General features: G+C 43.3%; 1 protein-coding gene across 8 annotated transcripts in view; it reads right to left on the minus strand.

The window, feature by feature from the left end:
* Positions 1–19740, minus strand: part of AFF1 (AF4/FMR2 family member 1) — a 517509-nt gene that overhangs the window by 137529 nt on the left and 360240 nt on the right. For 6 of the 8 annotated variants that reach the window (XM_033962828.1, XM_033962809.1, XM_033962854.1 and 3 more), the window contains 3 exons: positions 15536–15580; positions 8828–8914; positions 7230–7266 (listed from right to left, as the gene is read on the minus strand). In XM_033962828.1, coding sequence (XP_033818719.1) covers positions 7230–7266; positions 8828–8914; positions 15536–15580 — 169 coding nt within the window. The remainder of the gene's footprint in view (positions 1–7229; positions 7267–8827; positions 8915–15535; positions 15581–19740) is intronic. The other 2 variants (XM_033962847.1, XM_033962863.1) reach the window with 1 other exon arrangement.

The raw sequence follows: 19740 nt of genomic DNA on the forward strand, positions 1-19740 counted from the left end.
AAGATGCTCTGTTACAGTTCTTAAAAGCAGTAACACTCCATCCCCTGCCCACTCCCCCCCAAAAAAAAACTACAACCAAAGTTCATTTACACATCCTACTGGAGACCTCAGTAAACTGAAGAGTTACTGCTATGCTGGGGATCACCAAGACCTAACCCCAGAATACAAAACACAGCAGCACAGCCCTGGTCCTTGAGGGCCATGGACAGCTCTGCTTCTCAAATTAAACATTACCAGACCAGACAGAATGCAATATGCTCAATGAAGATTTATTATGGACCTTCTGAAAACTAGACCCTTTCATAGCGTTGGGAGGTGCCCTTCTGTTGTAAGGTATTACCACATCACTGAATACTGGAAAGAAGGGAAAAACAAAAATTCTAGCCACAGTAAAACAAACATTTATATATTACTAAACCCTTCTAACACAAAGTAAGCTAAACAGTAAAACTAGAGTAATGCACCAGAATAGGCAGACAAAAGAAAGAACAGTAAAACCCAAGACAACAATATGGCTAAGAAACAAACAGCACAGTTACTTACCGTAACAGGTGTTATCCAGGGACAGCAGGCAGATATTCTTGACTGATGGGTGACGGCACCGACGGAGCCCCGGTACGGACAATTTTAGAGTGATTGCACTCTAAGAACTTGGAAAGTTCTAGCAAGCCGCACCGCGCACGTGCGAGTGCCTTCCCACCCGACAGAGGCGCGCGGTCCCCAGTTAGGATAAGCCAGCTAAGAAGCCAACCCGGGGAGGTGAGTGGGACGCAAGAATATCTGCCTGCTGTCCCTGAATAACACCTGTTACGGTAAGTAACTGTGCTTTATCCCAGGACAAGCAGGCAGCATATTCTTGACTGATGGGTGACCTCCAAGCTAACAAAAAGAGGGATGGAGGGAAGGTTGGCCATTAGGAAAACAAATTTTGCAAAACAGATTGGCCGAAGTGTCCATCCCGTCTGGAGAATGCATCCAGACAATAGTGAGATGTAAAAGTATGAACTGAGGACCAAGTAGCAGCCTTGCAGATTTCCTCAATAGGAGTGGAACGGAGGAAAGCCACAGATGCTGCCATAGCTCTAACTCTATGGGCCGTGACAGAACCTTCCAGTGTGAGTCCGGACTGAGCATAACAAAATGAAATGCACGCTGCAAGCCAATTTGACAACGTACGTTTAGTAACAGGACGTCCTAATTTATTCGGATCAAAGGACAGAAAGAGTTGGGGAGATGATCTGTGGGGCTTAGTACGCTCTAAATAGTAAGCTAGAGCCCGCTTACAGTCCAAAGTATGCAGAGCCTGTTCTCCAGAATGCGAGTGAGGTTTCGGAAAGAAGACAGGCAGAACAATAGATTGGTTGAGATGGAATTCAGAGACAACCTTAGGGAGAAACTTTGGATGTGTACGCAGAACCACCTTGTCATGATGAAAGACAGTAAAAGGTGGATCTGCAACTAGTGCATGTACTCACTGACCCTCCTGGCAGAGGTAAGAGCAATAAGGAAAAGTACCTTCCAAGTGAGAAACTTGAAAGGAGCGGTAGCCAAAGGTTCAAATGGAGGCTTCATTAAGGCAGAAAGAACCACATTGAGATCCCAGATAACAGGAAGGGCTTTAAGAGGTGGTTTCACATTGAAAAGACCCCGCATGAATCTGGACACCAAGGGATGAGCTGAGAGGAGTTTTCCATGAACTGGCTCATGAAAAGCAGCAATAGCACTGAGGTGGACTCTGATGGAAGTAGACTTGAGGCCAGAGTCAGACAAAGAAAGAAGATAATCCAACAACGTTTCCACTGCGAGGGAAGTTGGATCAAAATGATGAAGAAGACACCAGGAAGAAAATCGAGTCCACTTCTGATGGTAACATTGCAGAGTGGCCGGTTTCCTGGATGCGTCCAGAATGGAGCGAACGGGCTGAGACAAAAGAGTATCAGTCGAAGTCAGCCCGAGAGATACCAAGCTGTCAGGTGCAGAGACTGGAGGTTGGGATGAAGAAGGGTCTCCTGATGTTGTGTAAGCAGCGAAGGAAACAGTGGAAGAAGAAAGGGTTCCCTGGAACTGAGTTGAAGTAGAAGGGAGAACCAATGTTGCCTGGGCCACCGTGGAGCAATCAGAATCATGGTGGCTCGTTCCCTCTTGAGCTTGAACAAGGTTCTTAACATGAGAGGCAGAGGAGGGAAGTTTCAAGTTTCAAGTTTATTCAATCTTTTGATGGATCGCCTATAACAGTTTCTAAGCGATGTACATAGTATAATACAAAGAAATAGGAAACTTAACAAAATAGCTATATTAACATAACATAAAAACATTTAAAACTTACTTGAGGGGAAAGGGAAAAAATAAAAGTTACAATTTCGGGTTTCGTAAGAAAGGGGAAAGAACAAGAGGTAGGGTAAAAGAGGTAGTACAAGGTGGCTCAAGCACACTTCATAAGCAATAAAACCAAAACCAAAACCAAAAGTTACAATTTCGGGTTTCGTAAGAATAAGGGGAAAGAACAGGAGGTAGGGTAAAAGAGGTAGTACAAGGTAGCTCAAGCAAACTTCATAAGCAATAAAACCAAAACATAAGAAATTTAAAAGAAATGTTAAAAATCAAAGGCATCTTTAAATAAATGTTTTTAAAAGTTTTTTAAATGTTGTAATATTTTTTTCTATTCTAATAAATTGAGGGAGTTTATTCCACCTTTGTGGACCAGCGACAGTAAATATATCTGCTCTTCTAGTGCCTATGATTTTTAGAGATGGAACAGCTAATAAGCATTGATCAGTAGAGCGAAGAGATCGATGAGGTTTGTATGGGATTAGAGATTTGGAGATGAATTGCGGTTCATTGGATGTTAGAGTTTTGAAAATTAGGAGCATTAGTTTAAAAAAGATCCTATGATTTACTGGTAACCAGTGTGCATCTATTAGTAGTGGAGACACATGGTCAAATTTTTTAGAATTATAAATTAATTTTATTGCTGTATTTTGAATTATTTGTACAGGAACAGATTGGACCAATCGAGGAGAAATGCATCCGCTGCCAGACGGTGAGGAGAGTAGAGTCTGGAGCAGAATAGGGGCAGCTGGTGATTGTGAGGAGCTGCAAAGAGGTCTATCTGAGGAGTGCCCCACTGAGCGAAGATGGACTGCAGAGTTAAAGGATCGAGTGTCCACTCGTGAGGCTGGAGAATTCTGCTGAGCTTGTCCGCCAAGGAATTCTGTTCTCCCTGAATGTAGATAGCTTTCAGGAATAGATGGTGATCTGTGGCCCAAGCCCAAATCTTCTGGGCTTCTTGGCACAAGAGGCGAGAGCCTGTCCCATCCTGCTTGTTGATGTAGTACATCGCAACTTGATTGTCTGTGCACAGCAGGAGGACTTGAGGAAAGAGAAGATGTTGGAAGGCCTTGAGGGCATAAAACATCGCTCTGAGTTCCAGGAAATTGATGTGATGCTTCATTTCCTGGGCTGTCCAAAGTCCTTGAGTTTGGAACTCGTTCAAATGAGTTCCCCAGGCATAAGGGGAGGCGTCGGTGGTAATGATAAGTTGATGAGGAGGTAGATGGAACAGAAGACCTCTGGAGAGATTTGAGGATATCAACCACCATTGTAGAGACTGACGAAGAGATGATGTCACAGATATGTGACGTGAGCAAGGATCCATCGCTTGGGACCACTGGGTAGCTAGGTTCCATTGAGGAGTGCGCAGGTGAAGACGTGCGAAGGGTGTGACATGAACTGTGGAGGCCACATGACCCAAGAGTATCATCATTTGCTTGGCAGAGATGGAACGTTGTGGAAGCACCTGCTGACAGAGATTGAAGCATTTGAAGACGGTTGGACGGCAGGAACGCTCTCATGAGGACTGTGTCCGAGACAGCTCCAATGAACTGAAGTCTCTGAGTGGGGATGAGATGAGATTTGGGTAGATTGATCTCGAACCCCAGAAATCGCAGAAACAGGATGGTCTGGTTGGTGGCCTGGAGTACTGTCTGAGATGAATTGGCCTTTATCAACCAATCGTCCAGGTAAGGAAACACCTGAAGGTGGTGGGAACGTAGAAAGGTAGCCACCACAATCAGACATTTGGTAAACACTCTTGGAGAGGAGGCAAGACCGAAGGGAAGCACCTTGTACTGGTAATGACAACGATTGATCATGAAGCGTAGGTACTGTCTGGAGGCCAGATTGACCGGTATGTGAGTATATGCTTCTTTGAGATCGAGGGAACATAGCCAGTCGCCTTGATTGAGAAGAGGGTAAAGAGTGGCCAGAGAAAGCATTCTGAATTTCTCTTTGACCAAGCATTTGTTGAGATCGCGAAGATCTAGAATGGGTCTGAGATCTCCTGTTTTTTTGGGAACTAGAAAATAACGGGAGTAGAATCCCTGCCCCTTTTGATCTAGAGGAACTTCCTCTATGGCGTTCAGAAGGAGGAGAGATTGAACCTCTTGAAGAAGGAGGGAAGACTGAGGAGTGTTCAAAACAGACTCTTTTGGTAGACCTTGGGCAGGAAGAGTCTGAAAGTTGAGAGAGTAGCCGTGGCGGATGATGTTGAGGACTCACTGATCCGAGGTGACGGTTTCCCAACGGTTTATGAAATGAGTAAGGCGTCCTCCTATAGGCAGCTGAAGATGGGCAGATGGAGGGATACTGGCTATGTCCTGGAGAACCAAGTCAAAAGTGTTGTGAAGATTTTTGTGGAGGAGGAGGCTTCACCTGTTGTTGCTGCTGTGCCGGTCTATTGTTTTGCCTCTGCTGTTGCCTCTGACGCCTGGGTTGTTGAGGTGCCGGTGGCAAAGGATGAGCCACAAATCGACGTTGGTATGCCGATTGCTGACGAAAGGGCCTGGTAGGTAGGGTCTTCTTTTTTGTTTTGAGAAGAGTATCCCACCTAGTCTCATGAGCTGAGAGCTTTTGTGTAGTGGAGTCCATGGATTCTCCAAACAGCTCATCCCCCAGGCAAGGTGCATTAGCCAGTCGATCCTGATTGACATCAAGTTCTGAAACTCTGAGCCAGGCCAGTCGACGCATGGCCACCGACACAGCCGTGGCCCGAGAGGTCAGCTCAAAGGTGTCATAGATCGATCTGACCATGAACTTACGGAGTTGTAAGAGCGATGAAGAAGTTTGGCGAAAGGCAGATCTTTTACGGTCAGGGAGGTATTTTTCAAAAGATGACAAATTCTGAATGAGATGCTTAAGGTAGAAAGAAAAATGGAAAGCATAGTTCCCTGATCTATTAGCAAGCATCGCATTCTGATATAACCTCTTGCCAAACTTATCCATGGCTTTACCCTCTCTGCCAGGAGGGACAGAGGCGTACACACTAGCCCCCGTAGATTTCTTTAAAGTGGATTCCACCAATAAAGATTCATGAGGGAGTTGCGGTTTGTCAAAACCTGGAATAGGTATGACCTTATATAAGGAGTCTAGTTTGCGAGGAGCTCCTGGGATGGTCAAGGGCGTCTCTAGATTTTTGTAGAAAGTTTCTCGCAAAATATCATGGAGAGGCAATTTTAGGAATTCCCTTGGAGGCTGATCAAAGTCCAGTGCATCGAGAAATGCCTTGGATTTTTTAGATTCAGCCTCCAAGGGAATAGAGAGAGAGTCACACATCTCTTTAAGAAAAGAGGTGAAAGAAGTTGCATCAGGTTTGGAGGACGGATCTAAACCAGAAGGATCCTCGTCCCCTGACGAACACTCTCCCTCAGAGAGGAAAGGCTCCTCTGAATCACCCCACAGATCAGGGTCCCTCACTTGAAAGCTGCGGTCCCGTGACTCCGGTGTGGAGGGTTCTAGGTGTCGAGTTTTGTGAGTCGACTTACCAGACCTCTGTGAACGGTACCGGGAGATGTTATAGGGTGTGCCAGTGCCGAAGTTTGCACGGCCTGGTGTAAGGACCTTGGTTCCAGCGCTAAGATTGGCATGGATACCGATGAAGCCGTATGCACCGGTACCGACAAAGTGGATGCCGATAAAAGAGGCTGCTCCACTGCCGGTACCGGTGACTCAGACCGGACCGGGACTGGAAGGCTCGGTGTCAATAGAGCAGGGAGGAGCTGCTGTAATTGCTCCTTGAGCTGCATCTGCAGGACGGCGGCAATGTGCTCGTCCAGCGAAGGCACCGGTACCGCTTTTTTCTTCTGCGGTACCTTTGGTGCCGCTCTACACTCCGAAGAGGAGCCAGAGGTCGAGGGGCTGACCTCAATCGAATCGGAGCGCTTCCGCGGGCGCCCCGAGGTCGGCAGGATTGGACTCGCTGCCACTGAGACCGGAGGGCGCTCCAGCGGGGAAGGCTTCTTAGCCGGCTTACCTGAGGGATGTGATGCCGGCGCGGTGTCGATGAGGTAGGTGCCGACTGCGTTGGGGCCGAAGTCGGGACCGGTGCCGCCGAATCCGACATCTCGGTACAAAATAATAACCGCTGTTGGATTTGGCGGTTTTTTTCAAGTTCTCTTTTTTAGAGAGGCACAGCGGGTGCAGGTGGACGCCCGATGGCCAGGACCCAGGCACTGTAAGCACCAATTGTGCGGGTCGGTAAGAGAAATGGGCCTCGCACACCGCTGGCACTTCTTGAACCCGGGTTGGGGGGGCATGAAAGTGAAAACGGCTTCTGCCAAATCGAAGGCCGAGGCCTCGATGATGGCAACAGGCCCCGCCGGGGCGAACCGAAAGGAATAAAAAAAAAAAAAAAAAGTTTTTTTTTTTTTTAAATAAAATAAAGAAAAGAAAAGAAATAAAGGAAACTTTATTTCCAGAAGGATTTACGCGAGCGGGAAGGCGATTACAAAAAAATCTTTCAACAGCCGTTGAAAGAGACGCGTCTTCTTAGCTCCGTGGAAACTAAGAAACTGGGGACCGCACACCTCTGTCGGGTGGGAAGGCACTCGCGCGTGCGCGGTGCGGCCTGCTAGAACTTTCCAAGTTCTTAGAGTGCAATCACTCTAAAATTGTCCATACCGGGGCTCCGTCGGTGCAGTCACCCATCAGTCAAGAATATGCTGCCTGCTTGTCCTGGGATAAATATTGGTATGCTGAAAAATTCAGATACCAACTTTAAATTGCTTCATGCTAAATATGCAAAAATAAAAAAATAAAAAAGGAAGGATGGGAGTCTACACAATACATGCCCAACTCCAGCACACTTTATTCTATTAAATTTAAAATGGGGAAATGCTGACAAATGTAATCTAATTGGGATTCGTGCATCTCTCACAAACCAAACCATAACTTACTCTGGTTTTGGGTAACAGATGAAAGGTGCTGGGGCTCCTAAAGAGAATTTAAAAAAAAAAATAAATTAAAAATAAATATATAAACAGATTTCAGCTGCAATGAAAAATCTAAATATTTGTACAAGTTCAAATTCTGGCACTCTCTGCTTGTTTAAAATCGTAAGTTGTGACAATTCCTTTGTACCTCCTCCTGTTTTATACATTTGGAAGGTAATTTTATAAGTCACTTAAATTTTCTACTACTAATTTCTATAGTGCTGCCAGACACATGCAGAGCTGTACATTACATTAATCGTGTAAGAGACAATCCCTGCTCAACACAGCTTACAATCCAATCACTCTTTAAGCACTTAAATATGCACTTAAAGGTAAGGGCTGCTAATTTTCTGCAACATAACTTGTCTACTTCTTGTTCCCTAGTCCTTGTTGCTGATATTGTAATTTCTTTTCTTTTCTATATTATTTCAATGCACATTGTAAACTGCTCGGAAAGTTTGATAATTGGGTGACATAGCAAATTTAAGGTAAACTCGAAAAGGAAAAGTATGGCAATACTTTAAATTTGAAAATTACCCCACAGAAAGTATATAGACACTTACACCTGTTATTCAGTCTAATTTCCTGGGTTATTTTACACATGTATCCATAAAATATAAATGTGAAAACAAATCTCTTGCTGAACCCACCCCCCAGGAATGACTTTGCTTATGATCCCTTTTATTAAATTGCGTTAGGCCTGTAGCATGCAAGGCTCTTTTAGAAAGCCACACAAGCGAGTGCTGTGCAGGAAATGCTCCAACACCCATTCAATCCCTATGTAATGTAATGTAATGTAATTTATTTCTTATATACCGCTACATCCGTTAGGTTCTATGGGTGCACTATTGGGCTTTGTAAAAGAGGGGTTACCCCACACTAACTGACTAAAATAGAGAGTTAACGCGGGAACACATAGCACCTCCTAAATAGGAAGCAGTGAGTGTTCTTGCTTTAATATATATTATTTTTTTTTTTTTACACTTAACACATGCTAATGTGAATATTAGCATACAACCACAAAAATATATATATTAAGAAAAGCCTTAAATCGGGTTAAGCATGTGGGAAAATCTCATGTTAGAATGCATTAAGGCCAGATTTCAGCACACTTTATTAAAAGGGCCCCTTACTTTAAGTAAACTTATCAATTTATTGGGAAGAAATTCTATAAGCTCCTGTTTGTATGCATCAAACACAGTCTTACCTAAGAAAATGCTTTCTAAAATTATCCTCCTGTCAGGACACTCTGCATTTCCTCTCTTACTTCAACTACAACAATGAAAATATGACTGGGAATAGTAAATGTCCTCTAGTATAGGCAAGGTCCATAGGAGATTAACGTGTCAAAGACTTGATTTAAGGTACCATGTTTAGAACAGATCGGTCTGCTATTCATGAGACATGTGACTGTTTTGAATTTCATCAAGAAAAGGCTAGGATCATGAAATTAATTACTAATCAGATGAGCTTTGCTGACTGAACAGTTTAATAAGAGGGGTAAGGTAAGAATTCAAAGAACAAACAGCAATAAAATGGCAATAATAAAGTCTACCATGTACCTTTGTTGGAAAGGGAAATTTGGAAGGCTCAGCTGTGCTAGGCGTGTGGATGGCTGTCAAGGGAGGAGGCCATGAATGGGTCATTTCCTAAGAACAATGAACCAGAAAAAAAGTTCAGATGAAAGAAAAAAAAAAAAAAAGAAGGAGCCACAGAAAATTTTCTTTCCATTACAGAATGGAATGCCGTAAACCATGCAACAGCTGCTAAAGAAGCCTCAGATTTTTAATTGTTCTTTAAACCTGAATATGCCACTCCTGCCCAGAAGTAGTAGTCTTGAACGGGCCCAAAATTTGCAGATTGAAAAGAAACCTAAGTAACTCTTGTGGCTTGTTATGAATTGATATGGGTTGTTGTTTTTTTTTTGTTTGTTTCAAACAGCAGCAGTATTTTTCAGTCTTCAACCAATAAGGAGCGTTTTCCACAATGAGCATGCATAAAGTTGATCCAATGAACAACCAGCATTTGTTTTACTTTTACATGAGGCTTTCCAAACTGTGGGTCGCAAAACACACATTTAGCCTCATAACTTCAGCAAGTTGTAAACAGACGTGGGATATGCATGTGGGATCTCTTAGGGAAAGGAAATAATGGATGCTGTGGATAGACAGATCAGATGGGCCATTTAGTCTTTATCTGCCATCATATTTCTGTCATTGGCCCACATGCTGTTCTTACATCTAACCCACTGCAGCGGAACAGGGTATATGTTTGTATGTCAGTATCACTTTTTTTTTCTACTAGATTCATATGTAATGTCTGAGTTTTGAGTGAAGTACAGTACTCAAATACCTTCTGTTGATAAAGTGGCAACCTTTTTTAAGGACAAAATCTTAACAATTATATCCTCATTTACTAATGACCCAGACTCATTTGTACCTCTATTTTCCACACCACTTGTAGATAATATTCCAGTAAATAGATGCTGGTGTACTTTTGACTTAATATCAGAAAGTCAATTAAAGAATCTTTGTGCAAATTTTTGGAAAAAGAAATGTTTACTTGATCCTTTTGCAGCCTTTATCTTTTGCAATATTCCTTCCTATGCTAAAGTTCTAATAAATCATTTACTTTTCAATGCTCATTTTTCAGTCAGTATGGGACATATCGTATTTTCTCCATTGTTGAAAAATACAGACTTAAATCCAACTGTCCCTGCAAGTTTTCGTCCCATAGCAAACATACTGATAGTGACTAAATTAATTGAATCTATTGTTTCTAAACAGCTTTCAGAATATTTGGATAAATTTTCGTTCTGTTCCCTTTTCAGCATGGGTTTTGTACAAATTATAGTACAGAAACACTACTGATTTCTTTGGTAGCGAAAGTTCAGGGTCTATATGCAATTTTGCTACAATTTGACTTATCGGTGGATTTGATGTCATTAATCATAATATTTTCATTTAATTGCTAACTAATATTGGTCTTAACGGAAAGGTATTAGGTTTAAAGGATTTTTGATGTTAAGATCATATCACGTCCATAATGAGGGCACGTTTTCACCTCTGTTTGTGGGGTACTGCAGGGCTCTCCATTGCCCCCTATTTTGTTTAACATTTATATGACTACTTTTCAATCTTTGAAACTATTTCCAATCGAAACAATTTATAATTATGTAGATATTTTTATTTTGTTGGAGGTCGATCCTTCTTTGAATAGTTTGAAATCTGACAAATTTCTGCATTTTAAGAATCCAAGATTGGGCATTTTCGGTGTGCATGACATTAAATACTACCAAGACAAAATTATTATGTTATGGGCCAAAAATTGAGCAGTTGCCTAGCTCATTTTTGTTAGCCTCTGGTGACTCACTGATAGATTTTTCATCTAGAATTCTGGGTTTTATTCTGGATTTTTACCTCTCATTATCTAATCACATTAATCATGTTACTAAAAAATGGTTTGTTTAGTTTAAAGATGCTTAGAAGAGTACGCCATCTTTTTTACAGCAACATTTAGCAGTTTTGGTTCAGACCATTATTTTATCTCAGTTGGACTTTGGCAACTCGCTTTATGCTTGAAGTAAATGTAATTTGAGAAGCTACAACTTATCCAGAATATGGCGGCTAAACTGATATACAGTAAACATAAATATGATCATGTCACACCTTTACTGAGATCCCTTCACTGGCTTCCTGTTTACTGGAGGATCCAATTTAAATGTGCAACTTTAATTTTCAAAATCCTATATGGTATTTTTTCTCCTTTGGTTCCTGTCATTTAATTCACAAGAAATCTCTTATTCTAGGAGCTCTCAGAAATATAAACTTGGCTTTCCCACTGTTAAAGGAATAAAAACTATGGCCAATTTTTGTTCATCATTCTCTTTTTTATTTGTAAAAGTTTGGAATGACCTTCCTTCCATTATTAGAGTTCTCTCTCATCTACCCACTTTTCGTAAAGTATTGAAAGCATATTTATTTCAGAAATTTACCAATGATCCTTCTTTTTCTAATACTCAATCATAAAAGATAAAATTCTTGCCTAAAAGATATAGGGCCTGTTTTACAAAGCCACGCAGCAACAGTCCTGAAGCCCTTTAAATCTCTATGGGTTTCGGGGCCGTTACTGTGCGGCTTTGAAAAACAGGCCCATAGTCTCTGCTCAAAACTTCTGTATAATTTTATTAATATTTTGTTAACCGAGCGAGCTCTCCTGTTGCGATGAATCGGTATAAAAAAAAATCAAAGATTAGATTAGATGCCAAGTACCTGTACAGCATGGCTGGAATTAGGGTGGGATGACCTGGGTTTATGCTCCGGGTGCCATACTTTAAAGGATGCTTCTGGTGTAGCAGTATGGGGAGGGGAGAAGAGGGCAGATTCCAATTTGTATTTTTTTTTTTTTTGCAGCATGCCCCAGGTAATGAAATAGCTGGTTCCACTACTGCTGCTCTGTGCATGATTTAGGGTGGGGTAGGGGATGCCAAAGTACTGGTACCCGATCCAGTTTAAGAAAGCTTTGTGGATTCTATTCAAACCGGAAGGAAATAAAATTACAAATATATATATATCTATCTTCTATCCATAATAATAAAAGGCTAAGCGCGCATGCGCTGTCGAAAATCCGTGAGTCCTGGTGACGTGAGCTGTGCTTCTGTGCCAGTGCTCACAGCGCCTGCGCTAGTGCGTGTGCCAGCGACTCCTCCCTCCCACTGCCGGTCCTCTTCAAAGCGGCCTGCTGAGGTTCGCCAGCCACTGTAGCGAACCTTGCAGACCGCTCTAGCAAATCCAGGGAGGCGAAGGCAGGACGGAGGCTGCAATCGGCAGCGGCTGCTGCTACTCCTCCAGCCGCCTAGCTCCTCTCCGCCGGCCCCGGCTGGCAGCCCACTCTGCCCAGTCCTCTCTGCTCCGGTGGCCCATGCAGGAGAAGGAGCGGATTAAGCAGGGAGACTGTGCAAAGGGAAACAAGGGGGTTGACGGGACGGAAAAGGGAAAGGGAGGGGGAGGAAGCCGAGGAATCTCTAGCACCCGTTAATGTAATGGGCTTAAAGACTAGTATATATATATATACACACACACACACATATATGCAGCACACAGGGTGCTAGAGTAAATGTCTGTCTATCTTTGATTTTTTTTTATTTGTCTCTCTCTCCTTGGATGCTGTCATTCTTTCTGTCTGTGTCTTTTCCTGGCCCCCTGTCTGTCTATCTTTATTTCTAACTCTGTCCTCTTCCCTCAATCCTGCATGTGGCATTTTTTCTTTCTCCTCCCCACTTCCTTCCAACGTCTGCTCCCGCTGTCCTCCACACTTCCATTTAGTGTCTGTCTCACTCTCTCTACCCCTTCCATCTACTGTTCACCCTCTATGTTGCCCCTTCCATTCACTGCCCTCTCTTCTCTTCCATCCAGTGAACGCCCTCTCTCTGTTCCATATGGCCTCTCTCCATCTCCTCCTTTCTTTTCCCTTGGTCTGGCATACCTTCCTCCTTCCCTCCATGCCCTGCCATCTGTTCTTCCCTCCAAGCCATTCTCTCCCCCTCTGCTCCCTTTCCTCCTTGAACTACTTCATCGGGCAGCAGCAGCATTCACAATTCATTGCTGTTGCTGGCTTCAGGTTTTCCTCTCTGGCGGGTCCTGTCTTCATGAAAACAGGAAGTAAGCAGGACCGGCCAGAGAGGAAGGCCTGAAGCCAGCAACAGCAGCGAATTGTAAACGCTGCTGCTGCCTGAAGCACTCGAGGCAAACGCTTCTCTCCAAGCCCAACCCCCGCTGACTCTACGACCCTCCCAGCGAGATGACTTTAATAACAAACCTCCCTCCAGCGTTGGCAGCCGCAGCACGCTAAACAGGCTGCTTCATGGCTTTCTTCTGCCATTGAGTCTGTCTGTCGCGTCATTGATGACATCATTAGTGACGCGGCAGAGGGACTCAACTGCAGGAGAAAGCCGCAAAGCAGCCTGTTTAACGTGCTGCGGCTGCCAACGCTGGAGGCAGGTTTGTACCAGTATGTGCAGAAGCGGTATGTCCCTCCCCCTCCAGTATCTGTGCAGCACTTTGCTGCGGCGCATCCTACCACGATCCTGAGTCGGCCACAGCGCTCGAGTGTGGGCCCTAACCGCGCATCCACTCTCCTGCCTGCCACGACCTACTGATCATAGATCAGGGAAGCACGCAGGTAAGTGCGCATGCGTGGCTAGCATTTTATTATATAGGATATATATATATATATATATATATATATACACACACACACACACACACACACATATATATATATATATATATATATATATATATATAGCACAGTTACTTACCGTAACAGGTGTTATCCAGGGACAGCAGGCAGCTATTCTCACATATGGGTGATGTCATCGACGGAGCCCGGATGCGGATGCCTCACAAGCAGACTTGCTTGAAGAAACTCAAAGTTTCGAGTCGCCCGCACCGCGCATGCGCGAGTGCCTTCCCACCCAGCGCAGGGCGCATCTCCTCAGTTCAGATAGCTAGCAGAGAAGCCAACCAAGGGAGGTGGGTGGGTTGTGAGAATAGCTGCCTGCCAGGACAAGCAGGCAGGTATTCTCACATATGGGTGGACCTCCAAGCTAACCAGAATGGGATGGCGGAGTGTTGGCAATTTAGGAGAATAAATTTTGTAATACTGTTTGGCCAAACTGTCCATCCCGTCTGGAGAAAGTATCCAGACAATAGTGAGAAGTGAAGGTATGAACCGAGGACCAAGTAACAGCTCTACAAATTTCCTCAATAGGTGAAGATCTGAGGAAAGCTACTGAGGCTGCCATAGCTCTAACTTTATGGGCTGTGACTTTACTGTGAATGGGTAATCCAGCCTGAGCATAGCAGAAAGAGATGCAAGCCGCCATCCAATTGGAGATGGCACACTTAGAAATAGGATGGCCCAACTTATTTGGATCGAAGGACACAAAAAGTTGAGGAGCAGTTCTGTGTGGTTTGGTGCGTTCCAAGTAGAAGGCCAAAGCACATTTACAGTCCAGAGTATGAAGAGCTGATTCTCCAGGATGAGAATGAGGCTTGGGAAAAAACACTGGAAGAACAATGGATTGGTTGAGATGAAATTCCAAGACCACTTTAGGGAGGAATTTAGGATGAGTACGAAGAACCACTTTGTCATGATAGAACACAGTGAATGGTGGGTCAGCGAGTAAAGCTTGCAGCTCACTGACTCTTTGAGCAGAAGTGAGGGCTATGAGAAACACTACTTTCCAAGTGAGATACTTCAGATGAGCCTTATCAATTGGTTCAAATGGAGGCTTCATGAGTTGAGTAAGGACAACATTGAGGTCCCAAACCACAGGAGGCAGTTTGAGAAGAGGTTTGACATTGAAGAGTCCTTTCATGAATTTGGAAACCACCGGATGAGCAGAGAGGGGTTTCCCTTCAATAGGCTGATGGAAAGCCGCAATTGCACTGAGTTGGACTTGAGAGGCGTCCGAATCCGGGCTCCGTCGATGACGTCACCCATATGTGAGAATACCTGCCTGCTTGTTCTGGGATAAATATATATATATATATATATATATATATATATATATATATATATATATATATATATATATATATATATATATATTTATTTATACACACACACACACACACACATACAAACAGATGTACAATTAAAGCAGGTAAGACATTTCAAGACCCACTACACTAGCTAAAAACAACTCTAAATTAACATTGGCTTGAATTACTGCATCTCATGTTCTTTTATTTTATTTATTTTTAATTCTTTATTCATTTTGAAAACTTACAACAAGCGTACAGGAATATATCATTAGTAACAACAATAACACTTGTAATTCTCATATAATTCTAAAAACATAAAAATGCATCTCCTGTTCTAAAATTCTCTCATCTTCCTATGCTGCTTTCACACTCTTTACTGCAGCGTAAGGGTGAGTAATGGAAAGCTGAGAAGTAGGATTTTCTTCAGAGGCCACCTGGCTACTGTCATTTTTCCTCCTCTACCAAGGCTAACGCGGGGCATGAAATGTGCTAGCATCCTGTATCTTCCATATACCATCTCACCTGCCATCCTGCAATTGCTCTTTGAGAATTCAAAATGTTGTGCCCTTCTAAAAGTTATTAACATCCAGATAAGGCAGCCGGCTTCTATATTTCAGCATTACAGTACCCTTTCCCAGCAATGGCAAAAGAGAAAGCAGTACACAAACCTAATTCATCTAGGTCAACTGTAAACTGTAAAAGAAATGCAAGGGCACTCACCTTCAAAATCTCCTCAACACAATGGACTTCATTGGAGAAGGTTTGCTGTAATAAACAAAAATTATGATTAATATTAAAAAGTACCATTTAGAATCCCTAAGAACTAATGTTTTTTCTGGTTGAAAAAGAATAAAGCAGCAGAAAGTATCAATAGCAGTTACAATAAGCATAAACAATAAATATGACCCAAACACTTAAAATTATTGTGCATCAATAAAAAAATGTTACGCAACCTTGTATTTGGGACCACAACTGATCTTTGCCAATCCAGGGTACTAAGAATTGAAATAAAATTTTCTGAAAGTAGTGAAGTTGGTAGTCATGTTGAGTATTAGTTGTTAACCTACGTGCCTTCTAAAAATTACCCCACCACAAACTGGCGCACACATATTTATTATATAGTAACATAGTAGATGACGGCAGATAAAGACCCGGATAATTATGTTCTCAGAGGCCTGTGCAACAGTGCTCATGAATGAAATCATAAAAGGTACATGTCAGCATATTTTGTAAACAGATTCAACTACTACGTTCATGAATATTCATAGATTTGAACCATCAGATAGTAACTTTTACCAAACTTATTTATTTGATGTAGCCTGAATAGCTTTACTGCATAGATCTTAAGATAAGAGTTAGTCACAATTTATTTAAACATTTTTGGAAAAACTACTTGAAAAAAAGATTTAAAAAAAAAGACAAATTGCGTGACGATGCAACATTAAACATAGAAGTTTTATCACAGGCACTATCTGATGACCTAATCTATATAAATGAATATTCATAGATATATATTTACCATATAAACTCAGCTACTGTATAAGTCGAGATCTTTTGCACAAAAAGAGCACTGGAAAAACCAAGGTCATCTTATCTATGTGACCTCACCTGGGCCAGCATTTCTCTCTTCCTCTTTTCTACCTCCAGTGGAAAGCTGTTCCTTCTCGTCCTGTCCCCACCAGCCCAGGAATCCCCACCATGCTCTCTATGTATAGTACCTGCAGAAAGTAGCTTCAGAGCCACAGCAGCAATCCTCTGAGGCTGCTTGCAGCCTGACCTGGAGTGCACTGTATGATTCTTCCCATCCAACAGGAAGTGAGTAACTGGCATATAAATGTTAGCATATGTTTTATAGAATTACTAAAGTGTCCTATTTTTAGAGGAACGTCCAGGTGCCTGGATGATTTTTTTAAAATGAGCAAGTCTGTCTGGGTTTAGCCAGCTCTCCCGACTCTCCCACCAACCTCCTCCCTGGGCCCAGCTGCTGTATTTAATTTTCAGGTAGCCGGCAGCAGCATAAAGGTAAGACTGCTACTGCCGGTCTGCCACGGAAGCCACCTCTCTGCAGATCCCAACTAAACGGGAACAGGAAGTTGTTGTAGAGAAGCAGCTTCCGGGGCAAGCCAGCAGCAGGCTCCCCTCGTTGCTGCTGTCAGCTACCTGAAAATTAAATTACAGCAGCCGATCCTGGGGAGGAGGTAGGTGGGGGAGTCAGGAACTAGAGAAGTCGTGAGGAGAAGCAATGTTGGAGGAGAAAGGGGAGGGGCCTGGAGAAACAGCATGGAGGGAGGGAAAAGCATTATGGAAAGGAGAACATGCTAGAGCAGTGTATTTCAACCTTTTTACACCTGTGGGCCAGCAGAAATAAAATAATTATTTTGTGGACCGGCAAACTACTAAGACTGAAATTAGAAAAACACATATCTGCCCCGTCTCCGCAAACTCGGTCCCTACAAACCATCTGATCCCATCCGCAAAGCCTCAGTTATGATTTTATATTGAACGTATTTTATTAAAGTATAAAAAGAAACAATATTCTGTACAATTGTCATTTTATAAATATAAATATACATAGCAAGGACCAACAAAACCCCTGTCTCCCCTCCTCTTCACATATATCCCCTCTACTATCAAGAAAACTGAACAAGCCAAATTATTACAGAATACTACATAGAAATATCATGTTAACAGAATACTGTAGTCACATATGACAGGAATAGTGTTAGGGGAGTGCCCCCTGGTCAGAGAGAGCTCTAAGCCAGCTGGAAGCTAAAGAAGCACTATCTGGGCTTTGCAGTCCCCAGTTATGTTTCAAATCTGATATATTCTAATGACAAAATAGAAATAAAATGATTTTTTTCTACCTTTTGTCTCTGGTTTCTGCTTTCATCTTCTTTTCACTCTTTTCCTTCCAGCGCCTGCCCTGTCTCTTCAATCCAGCATCTGCCTATTCCATCCACTGTCTGCCCTCTTCCCCTTCATTATGTATCTGACTTCTTTCTATGCCCTTCTCCCCTTTCCATCCAGCCTGTGCCTCCTCTCAACTTTTTACATCATTCATTCCAGCTTCACTGCTTTCTTCATTTTTATCTCTCCTACACCAGATCTAGCATCTTTATCCCTCTCTCATTTCTCTGCTGACCCCCTTTCCAGCATCAATCTCTCTCTACTTTCTCATTCCTCTGTCTCTCCCCTTTCCCTCATCTGATCGCTCCATTCCACCCTGACCCCTGATCCCCTTCCCCTCCTGTAATCTCCCTGCCAGATGTTTCCTTCCTTTTTTCCTTCTCCCTTTCCTCCCCCCATCCAACATTAACTCTCTTCCCATCCCTTTCCCTCCTCCCCTCCCAGTAGCATCTCTCCTTCTCCTTCCCTCCAGGTCCAGTAGCATCTCTCCTTCTCCCTCCAGGTCCAGTAACAGCTCTCCCTTTATCCAGCAGCTTCCCAACCTCCAACAGTGGCTGCCTCCCCTTCCAGCAGCTCTCAGTACTTGCCTGCAGCAGTGATTTACTTAGGCAGCCTTGGGTCTGTTGCCACCTCTGAGGAAAGAGGAAGTTGCCGGTGAATCACTGCCCTGGCAAGTATGAGAGCTGCTGGGAGGCAAGACAGCCACTGTCGAAGGCTCCCCAGGATCTTGCTCCCGTGCACGCTGACCATCTCCCTCCATCTGCACCTGTACCTGCAGCTCTCTCCCTGCCATCTGCACCTTCCCCGCGGCCCTATTCAGCAACTCGGCAGGGGTGGTGATCAAGATAGGATGCTGACATCGGGGCTTCCCTCTCTGAGTCGCGCCTATTTTGTTTCAACTTCCTGTTTCTTAACAGGCGAGACTCACAGAGGGAAGGCCCTGATGTCGGCAGCCTGTCTTGATCACCTGAGGCTGGGAGGAACAGCAGCCTTCCAACACTACTGCAGTCGGCAGGAAATTTAACCGCCAACTCGATCTCGCCGGCCCTGCGCAGACCAGCAGAAATTTTCTGCAGACCGGCGGTTGAAGAACAGTGTGCTAGAGCATGGAATAGGGCAGTGCTGGATGGGATGGGAGAGACAAACAGCAGGAGATGAGGCTGGAAGAAGAGAGTGGTACCCACGGAGGGGAGATAGAAAGAAAGCACCCATAGAAGGGATGGAAGGCACTAAAAGGGGACAGAGGATGGAAATGGGGACCAAGGAAATGGGTGGAGAGTGGGCAGGGTTGTAGGTAGTATGTGGGTGGGGTCATGTGTCCTTTTTTTTGTCTTCATAAATATGGTAACCCTAAGACTCCCATGTGTTCCTAGGATGCTCCTAGGGCAGGAATTACAAGATCACTCTTGCATCCATCAGACTTCCAGAAACAGCTGTCATGTGGGGGTAAGGGGGAAAGGAAGAGCATAAACACATCGCTATATAATATAGGAAGAAGCTGAAACTTATCAGCTGTATGCTAAGCTGGGAGAAGATTACACTCCCAGTTCATCGGGGAGTTCAAGCTAAGTATAACACTGAATAAGTTACAGAAAAATAAGTTTGACAGCCCCTGTACTACTAACATAGAATAAATAAGAATAAAGTAGAGACACTGTTTAGTTTTGAAAAACTTTTTATTAAATGAACATTAAAAAATGAATAGAAAGAAATCAATAAAAATTAAAAATAAAAGAGAAAACATAAGGGACTAATGATAGCTTGCATTAGGCTGTTATGATAAGACTTGATCTAAAATCATACAGCCACAAGCACTTGAGGTCACCTTTTCCCCTATAAAGTGTTTATTGAATAACAACTATGTAGGGACGCCATTCTGCCATTCTGAAACAGGGCGAGATCGACACACTGATTTCTCCGCCCCTGTGTAAGAATTATGAATTATTCCTCATTCCCTCTTGCCACTAGCCATTCTAAAGCAAGGGAAAATGTTAGCACCTTGTGACAGAATACTGAAT

The sequence above is a fragment of the Geotrypetes seraphini genome, chromosome 1, assembly GCF_902459505.1.
Source record: "Geotrypetes seraphini chromosome 1, aGeoSer1.1, whole genome shotgun sequence".
Taxonomy (NCBI): Eukaryota; Metazoa; Chordata; class Amphibia; order Gymnophiona; family Dermophiidae; genus Geotrypetes; species Geotrypetes seraphini.